This window comes from Leuciscus leuciscus (genome assembly GCF_965113295.1).
Source record: "Leuciscus leuciscus genome assembly, chromosome: 6".
NCBI classification, from domain to species: Eukaryota; Metazoa; Chordata; class Actinopteri; order Cypriniformes; family Leuciscidae; genus Leuciscus; species Leuciscus leuciscus.
The window spans coordinates 17918082-17927955 of NC_138730.1; the positions used below are offsets into that span (position 1 = coordinate 17918082).

The following is a 9874-nucleotide window of genomic DNA, read 5'->3' on the forward strand; positions in this document are numbered from 1 at the left end:
GTTATTTTTTATAATATAGGCTATTTTTGATATTTCCATTTATTTTACTTTGGGTTAGGATTTGTGTTGGTCCCGATAGATTCTGATGGTAATATCTGTCTTTTGGAGCCTCCTGTCCCAACAGAACCCCAGGCAGTTGTAAGTCGCCTACTCAATACACCAGAAATTATGACAAATAGTGTTATAAAGTGTATGTACTCCACCAAAAGCTCATCACATGGGGATAAAGAGTTTCTGCTGCCACAGAGAGGCCTACAGAAGTAATGTTAACATTATGTGTCTATCAAACAATCTACACATTCAGATTTTTTCACATTTTTATGTGGAGTAGCCTATAGAATCTAAGTCTAAATCTAAGTTTAAATCTAAGTATAAATGTATTCTTATCTCTCCCCCCGCCCTCAGAGTGTGGAAGAACAGCAGGAGGACCGTCCATCAACTTCTGGAGCACAGATGAACAGTTCAGTGATATCCAGTAAATGCCACAGTTTAATTCTGTAGAATTTGTTTAGAACTACATTATGTAACTCTAATTTACTACTGTGTTTTCAGTTGCCAGTAAAGGAGTTATATAGACTTCATCTTATTAAAAAAAAATTAAAAAAAAATAATAATAATATATTTTATTTATTAATAAAAGATTAATTTTATTAATAAAAATGTACTGAAAGAATGAATGAGGTGTTTAAACACCACTTCCACTTTAAAAAGTGGAGGAGACCGAAAGAAACTCTGGGTTTACTGAAGAAAACCTGCTCCCGACCAGGTTAGGTTCACAGAGTAAGTTACCATGGTAACTGACTCTGAGTATAAGTTACCTCTCTTTCTGAAACAGGCTTGACTTACTCTGCTTTCTCAGGTTTAACATACCTCCCATTCTGAAACAGAAAAAACCCTCATTTTAGGGTTAACATACTCAGAGTTTTCACTTAACCTCCTTTCTGAAACAGGCCCCTGACCAAGTCCAACTAAAATCCAACAAAATAAACAATGAACAAATAAAATATAAAACAACATGAAATTAGATCATCGACAGTCTTATATATTAAAAATATATTAAACCAAAAACTAATTTTTAGAAAGGATGTGAATTAAAACAACCACAGCAGGAAACAAGTTGATCAATTCTGTTAAATTAAAATTTTAATTGACCGAATTATCCATTTGTTTTCTGACAGGGAACACATGGAATGAATCACCAGTCCACATTTTGATTGACAACCGTCACAACCTACTAGTGACCGTGTTTACTCCTTTCTTTTCAACCATTGGATAGGATTTAAAAAACGGCTGTTGTATTTGTACTTCTGACGAAGCGCTGATAAATAGGTGAAAAACTACGCTGCAAAAAGAATAAATAAAATGCTTTCTTAAAAAGGCAAAAGAACACATGCACGTTTTCTTAATACGATCATTATAAACCAACAGACTGATGAAAATGCGGGACATTTTCTCAATATGCGACGCGCGGGACAAGGGTTGAAAATGCTGTGCGCTACAACGCAAAGCGGGACGGGTGGTCACCCTATGCATAACACACGAGAATGAACCTCATTGGTTCTTGCTGAAGCTCAAATGTGCAGCGTAACAAGAATGAACCTCATTGGTTCTCGCACGTCAAGCGAACATGCTTGAGCTTCCGTTTACCATGAATGTGTATGCTAATAAAAGCCTAAATTTAATCTGTTCATCATATAGTGGATTGCATCTCTTCAGAAAATTTGGACTAAACCACTCAATATAGATATTTTTTGTATATTTTTTAAAGTTTTTGCTATAAATTTTAAAAGTTTTTGTTGCATTAATGCAGTTTTTCTTGTGGTAAATGACATTATATGGTAAAAGTCACTAAATATCATCAGCAACACTTTATTCTTGTTTTTAACATCACAAATCTATGAGTTTAAAATAGAATTAGAAATATAAACAATTGCTAAAGTGGTGTTTCTGATTCAACCAACAATTTGACAGATTATGCATAACAGAAAACAATAGGGGAGAACAGAACATACATCTGCCATAACTGATAATAATACAGTGAACATGATTAGACTTCAATATCAACTCATCTTGCTTGTGTTAACCTAGTTAAAATCACTATAAAAGTTTATCCATGTCTAGTGTTTGAGGATACAGAAGTGTACTAACTAGCTCTTAGTGTGTACACAATAAATAAACATTGAGGTTGTAGTGTTACAGTAATACAGCATGGATGGTTAAACATTTATTTGGCACAGGTAATGTCAATGTCAAAAAATATTTATGGCAAAAGCTCTGTACCCTGTACACCCCCTACTAACGTTACTATAAATATTTAGACCATTGCACAAATAATAGTCCTTCAACGTGACTAAAACACCACATTTGCTTTGTCATTTAAAAAGGCACATGTGACAGCAGCAGCTTTCAAATCACTGACTGTGTTGCATTCATCACTTTCATAAATGACCTTTCCTCTCACACTGAGATCAGGACCTGTCAGTGTCCGAAAAACAAACCGCTTGGATTTTGATTGCCAGGTTATCCTTTCCAGATTGGATGAGTGAGATGAATCAGCTTCTGATTGGTGTGTAAACCACTAATGTGGTCCATGTCTTCTGCTGTCAGTGTGAATCCAAAAACCTGTGAAGTAATTATGAAGCTAATATGAATATCAGGTAAAAAAAAACACACACAACTTAACCTAAACAATGAAACTGTCTTTGAGATCATCCTTCATAATGTATATAATTACTTTATGATACAGTACCATTTAAGATTTTTTGTAAATCCCAAACTAGACTGATTGAGCCTCTCACTGTTTTCCAAGCTCACCTGAACAGGTGGTTTTCTTGGAGATTTGGTCATTCCACATGAGTTGGGTCCCAGCTCACATGTCTCCCATCATGCAACAAACTCAGAGCTGCCATGTCTGAATCATCCAACCTGAACCCAAACACCTGCGCGGCACAACATTATGAGTGCGGTTTCAAAAGGATGATCTCAAAGAGAAACTAATGATAGTTCAATTAGTGGCAAAAAGTATTCAAAGAGAACTGAGAATGTATAATAAATAATAATAATTATATATTTATTTTTAAATTGCAGCTGTAAGATCCAGATTTAATCTTACTTGGCAGTTTTCATGGATCCTGTCTGGTTTGGTGGACTTTGGAATTGTGACAACTCCATTCTGAAAAGAAATGTAGAACGAAGTTAATGAATAACATTATAACGTCTACTTCTGAATTATATTTGCATGACATTCTGGAAAAGAAAAAATACTATCTCAAACAAAACTCAAGAGTTGGGAGATGATCATTACATTACTGTCACAGACAGATATTTCACAAATATTATGAAACTATATTGTTTCATAATGTTACTGTCTACAGTGCATGACCAGCTTTGAGCTTATCTTCATACGGAGAGTAACATATCTGGAAATAATAGGAAACCGTGATTTAACCTTTACAGGTTTGGAACAACATGAGCGGGAGAATATTGCATTCTGAGTGATCCCTATAAACTGCATTTGAGGGTCTTTTGAAAAGCAAACTGTACCTGAATACTCCAGCGGATGCATATTTGTGACGCGCTGCGGCCGTATTTATGGGCGAGCTTCATGATTGCTGGGTGAGTGAGGGCTTGACCTTTGGCCAAAGGACAGTAGCCTTCAAAAACAATATTCTCCTTCCGACAATATTCAACCAGCTCCAGAGGCTGCTGGAAGGGATGAAACTCCACCTGCGAGTAAATCAAACTCAAATCATTCAGCTGCATAATGGGCACCTTGTACAAAATACAGTCCGGTTTACTAATTCTGCATTAATCTCTCGTATAGTTTTTATTTTATTTTTCATCATTAAAATTGTGTGACTTGTGCCACAGTAGACCTTCTGTTGGCTCGGACCAGATGGGATAGCCTTTGTTGCCCTCATGCATCGATTATTCTATATATAGCCAGCAGCCATGTCACCATGTAGCCCAAGACTGGTTGCCCACTGAAGCAAAGCAGGGCTGAGCCTGGTTAGTACCTGGATGGGAGACCTCCTGAGAAAAAACCAGGTTGCTGCTGGAAGAGGTGTTAGTGAGGCCAGCAGGGGGTGCTCACCCTGTGGTCTGTGTGGGTCCTAACGCCCCAGTGTAGTGATGGGGACACTATACTGTCAAAGAGCACCGTCCTTCGGATGAGATGTAAAACCGAGGTCCTGACTCTCTGTGGTCATTAAAAATCCCATGGCATTTCTCGTAAAGAGTAGGGGTGTAACCCCGGTGTCCTGGCCACATTCCACCCATTGGCCCTTACCAATCATGGCCTCCTAATAATCCCCTTCCATTGAATTGGCTCCATCACTCTCTCTCCTCTCTCCACCTATAGCTGGTGTGTGGTGAGCGTCACCAAGTGGATGCTGCACACTGGTGGTGGTTGAGGACAGATCCCCTGATATGATTGTAAAGCGCTTTGGGTGTACAGTAGTACATATGAAAGCGCTATATAAATGCCTCATTCATTCATATATTCTATATATATATATACTCTATATATTATTATGAACCAATACCTTTGCATATTTTTTATATCTTTTTATATAAAGTAAGAATGCCACTAAGTTGTGGTTTATGCATCATTTGATTTAATTTTATGTGTTTTATTTAATAAAGTTTTGTTTTTTTAAATGTATTGATGCCTTTATTGAAGTATATGAAAGTTTTTTAATATTTATTTTAATTTATATTTTTGTAATAAATGTCGTATTTCATTTGTAACAATCTACTGCATTTTATGCACTTCAAGCTTTATAAAAAAAAGTTTAGCATCATCATCATCATCTGAGGTGGGCATATTTAAATATATATATTTTTTAGCTTATAAATTATATCTACCCTTCTTTTCTGCAATTACATTTGAATTTTGACCAAAACAATAATTGTTTGCTTTGTAGTAATGGCATAAAATAGAACATTTTAAATATTTAAATGTACAGAAGTTTATGAAGGATGCTATTGAGTGTATTAAACCTCTAAAAAGCTTTAATAACAGATTTTGTTATCATGGAGAATAAAGATAAACATTCATTCTTTCTAGATAAAGCTAACTGAGGTTGCAACACATTTTCATGTTTTTTTTAAAGGTGTACAAGTAGTTTTCCTATTTTATTTATAACAATCTCAGCTGCTTGTTTTGCACTTCATGCTTTCTAAACCAAGTTCATTATCATCATCATCATCAGCTGATGCAGTTCTCATTTTTAGATTTTAAGAGTTAACTGAGGTTAACTCAGTTAACTCAGTAACTCAAAAGCCATTCGTTCAGTCACACCTGGTTAACATGAGGCACAATTCCACCGCGATCCTTCAACTCGTTCAAGTGACGGATGAGAAAGTTACTCACTCCAATGGCACGACACAAACCTGCAACAAGAAGAGGGGACATGATCAACTGTCTGAGTTACTGTCATTTGTTCTTGGACTTGTTTTCCCTCCAAGAAATGATGTCACTTCAAGCAAGTCATGTGATTTAGGGCATACGCTTAAGATTATAAAAGGCAAAAAGCACTAATGTAACAGGGTGGACTGGAGTTTGAGGGACACAAACTAATTTAATGATTTTACACATTTAATTTATATATATATATATATATATATATATATATATGGTTCTTCGTATGCAAACCCTTCTGTTACTAGGTAGGAGCAAATTCTGTTTTGATGATAACTTTATAATCACCAGGTTTCAAGCCCAGTCATCTGTCTAGTTTCATTTCCCTTATTTGTTATAACAACCAAAATAAAAGGGGTATGGCACACGACCAAAGTAAAGGGGTATGGCAACATTCAAAAACAAAGAACAGAACGTTTTAGTACATTGTGTTTCAAAGTATTAGCATGTTAGGCCTAAAAAGAGAAATAACAGTTTACTACTTTATTCATTTAAAAAATCCATCACAGGGTACATCTATTTAAAATCCACCAAACTGTAGGAATGGCCCTGCCCTAACAAACGGCTGTAAATTACCTATGTAAAGTCTATAGATTATACGCAGTAGAATGAGCCTGAAAGAGCACGAACCTTCATCATAAAGCTCCTCCAGAGCTCTCCACGTCTCCGCTCGAACCTCTCGACTGGAGAGACCTGGAACCATGCAGTCAGGCCAGTGCATCAGATACAGGTCTGTGTAAAAAAGTTGTTTCAAAAGCCATTACAAGACGTTCAATGGTTGTTTATAAATAAATCTTTGAGAAATTAGCCCATGATTTACTCACCCTCAAGCCATCCTAGGTGTATATGACTTTCTTCTTTCAGACGAATACAATCGGAGTTATATTACAAAATATCCTGGCTCTTCCGAGCTTTATAATGGCAGTGAATGGCTGTTTCTGTTATTTTACTTTATAAAGTTTTAAATATGGATATTCTTCTTACACAAACGCATCACTTCACTTCAGAAGGCCTTTATGGAGCCGTGATGAGCACTTTTATCATGGATGGATGCACTTTTATGGACTTCAAAATAGAAAGGGCCATTCACTGCCATTGTAAAGCTCGGAAGAGCTTGCACATTTTTTTTTTATAGAACTCCGATAGTATTTGTCTGAAAGAAGAAAGTCATATACACCTAGGATGGCTTGAGGGTGAGTAAATCATGGGCTAATTTTCATTTTTGGGTGAACTATCCCTTTAAAATGTGACTCTTTTACCCAAGTAATCCACCCCCAGCCTGGCACACGAGTCCCGGCAGGCTTGTTTGGCGCTCTGGTAGCCGTAATCTCCAGGCCATAGTTTGGTGGTGAGCCAGAGCTCCTCTCGTGGAACAGCACTGTCAGCCACAGCTTTCCCCAAAGCCTCTTCACAGCCGTAACGCTTGGCCGTGTCTATATGTCTTATCCCGCACTCCTGTAGAGCATAAAGCACCGCCTCATGACTGTAGCCTCCATCATGAGATGTCCCTGATGAATGAGAGACCACAAAAATTCAAAACTGTTACTCTTGTGTATGTAGTGACAATAAAGACATTTGACACTGCTCAAATATACACAAATCATTTCTGGTAAAGAGTACATGTTGCCAATTTTGGTGTCACTAACAAAAAACTGGCATTTCTGTTGAGAAATTTTTTTTAATAAAATTATTTTTTTAGTCTTGTCAGAGGAAGAAAATGTCTGTCTATCATACAAACACACTGGTCAAGCTCAGACAAGTATAACCTAATAATCCAGGCCACATATTTCAAATTTCACATTCTATGGCATTTGTCCACCCTGTTACATGACATATTTACAATGCAGAGTGTAACAGGGTAGGTGTTTTAAACTAATAAAGCCCATTACTAGCTGGGAAAGAACAACATGCTAACAGAAGATTGACATTTAGAACTTTAACAGATAAAATCTATTTTTCATGTTCAGTATAATTAGAAATAACAGGGTGGACATGTTATGTTTTAAGGCAGTGTTTCTCAGTGTTTATTGGGCCAGCGCCACCATTATCTAGGTCCGCTACCGACAACAGGACAAATGGATTTGAAATGTTTGCTTTAATGTGTCCAAGGATGTGCTGGTGTAGACGATGTTGCAGACCTTCTTTTTTTTTTTTTAAGTAGTTACAAGATTCAGCTCGTAAATCTTTGACGTCGTAAACTCACCTTTAACAAACACCCCCCAAAAACACCTCAAATCCCCCCTTTGGAAAATATTGCCCCTGATGTTCTCCGAACGCCTCCATTGAGAAATGCTATTTTATGCCATTAGATAAATCTTCAAAAATTATGAAAAAGAGAGAAAAGTGTATGACTGATTCTTACTTTGTTCTTGGAGTTGTTTTCCTTCCAAGAAATTATGTCACTTCAAGTAAGTCATGTGATTTAGGGCATACGCTTAAGATTATAAAAGGCAAAAAGCACTAATATAACAGGGTGGACTGGAGTTTGAGGGACACAAACTAATTGAATGATTTTACACATTTAATTTATATATATATATATATGGTTCTTCGTATGCAAACCCTTCTGTTACTAGGTAGGAACAAATTCTGTTTTGATGATAACTTTATAATCACCAGGTTTCAAGCCCAGTCATCTGTCTAGTTTCATTTCCCTTATTTGTGATAACAACCAAAGTAAAAGGGGTATATGGCACACGACCAAAGTAAAGGGGATATGGCACACGACCAAAGTAAAGGGCTATGGCAACATTCAAAAACAAAGAACAGAATGTTTTAGCACATTGTGTTTAAAAATGTTAGCATGTTAGGCCTAAAAAGAGAAATAATGTTAGATGTTAGAAACATAGTTAGCTTAAGATACAGTTTACTATTTTATTAATTAAAAAAATCCATCACAGGGTACATCTATTTAAAATCCACCAAACTGTAGGAATGGCCCTGCCCTAACAAACGGCTGTAAATTACCTATGTAAAGTCTATAGAGTCTATGGAAACCCATTTTGCTTGTTTGATAAATCTTAATTATGACATAAAAAGTCATAATTATGAAATAAAATGTCGAAATTAAGACTTACTAAGTCATAATTATGACTTTGTCATTGTGAAATTATGCGATAAAGTCAAAATTATGATAAACTTAGTCATAACTAGCTAAATAAGGCCTAAGTCATAATTATATTAAAAAGAATAAAGAAAAAATAACTATGATACAAACAAAGTCTAAATGATGACTGTTATAATTAGGAAATAATTATTTCTATGACATAATTTCTACCTTTTATGTCATAATTTCAACTTTTCATCTCATAAATATCATCTCATGACTTATATGGTACCCAAAATTATGAGTCAGACTGGCCCAGTCAGATAAACAAGCAGTGAGTAGAAACACTCTTCTATCCTTTATATGTTGTTGTTGCATTGGGATGTCATAAAGGCGCGCTTGTTCTCACCTAAACCCAGAATGGGAATGTTCAGTCCATTCGACAGCCCAACCGTAGGACAGGACAGCGCAGTGCAGCTGCTGGGATTTGTCAGCATATTTTAGACTAAAGCTCATGTGCACTTCTATGGACACAGCACGATTCGATGTGTATCAGAGAAGAAAACCCTAGTTTCTCACTAACTACCGCTCTCTGCAGGAAAGAACGCGAGCGTTTCTATAAATGTTTCTGTAAACTCACAGAATAAAACATGTGAAATGCCTCACCTATCTCTAATTTAAAGAAATTAGCGTCGTGAACGAAATTGTTCCGTTAAGTCGAATCTTTAAATGAACCGAATGAACATGAATCATTTGCTAAACTGACCGAATCAGTGAATCTAGCGGATCATTCGGACAAGAAAATTATAGTTATTGTAAATGCAAATAATATTTAGTTTCTAAATGGCTTTATGTTTTTATTATGTTTTTAAAATATAAATGGCTCCAACAAACTGAAATGGGATACATGATATATAACAAATAAAATAAAATAAACACTCGCGTCCAACGTCAACTTTTTTTTTAATGCTAAATAACATAAGAACATTGTCAATGAATTACATACTTATTATAAGTATACTTAGGCTAATCATATACATATAATAATAAAAAATAAAAAACTATTTATACAAAAACAATGAAAAACAAAAGATGACATGGCAAGAGATATGAGCACACACTACCATTTTATTGATACAATAACATACATTGGTGTACAAGGAAACCTTTCGAGTGCATGTATTTAAAAAAAAAAAATCATAATATTTAATAAATCTTAGGGCTTTTTTTATTATTTTAAGATTTAAGAAGTGAGGTGAATGCAGTGTCAAAATAAGGATAGGATAGAATACCAATTGCAAACTTTTGTTTATTAATGAAGAATTTGCCATATAAAATAAAGAAATTAACAATACTCTAGGGGTGGCCGACGCCAAGCCAAGTGGATTGACACCCCCTATGGTGAC

The 9874-nt window shown here is 35.6% G+C and overlaps 1 protein-coding gene across 2 annotated transcripts; it reads right to left on the reverse strand.

Annotated features, from left to right (window-relative positions):
- Positions 1–1853: 1853 nt before the first annotated feature.
- LOC309501666 (putative oxidoreductase ZK1290.5) lies at positions 1854–9772 on the reverse strand. 2 transcript variants are annotated; one of them, XM_082173834.1, is made up of 8 exons: positions 8878–9284; positions 6682–6930; positions 6053–6154; positions 5303–5394; positions 3544–3726; positions 3113–3172; positions 2815–2939; positions 1854–2622 (listed from the first exon to the last, which is right to left on the reverse strand). In XM_082173834.1, exons 1-7 carry the CDS (start codon positions 8963–8965, stop codon positions 2844–2846), a joined length of 870 nt encoding a protein of 289 aa, XP_082029960.1. In that variant the 5' UTR covers positions 8966–9284; the 3' UTR covers positions 1854–2622; positions 2815–2843. The 2 variants fall into 2 exon arrangements, with proteins under 2 accessions (XP_082029960.1, XP_082029959.1); XM_082173833.1 differs by lacking the exon at positions 2815–2939 and having other exon boundaries at positions 8878–9772.
- Between the last annotated feature and the right edge of the window lie 102 nt (positions 9773–9874).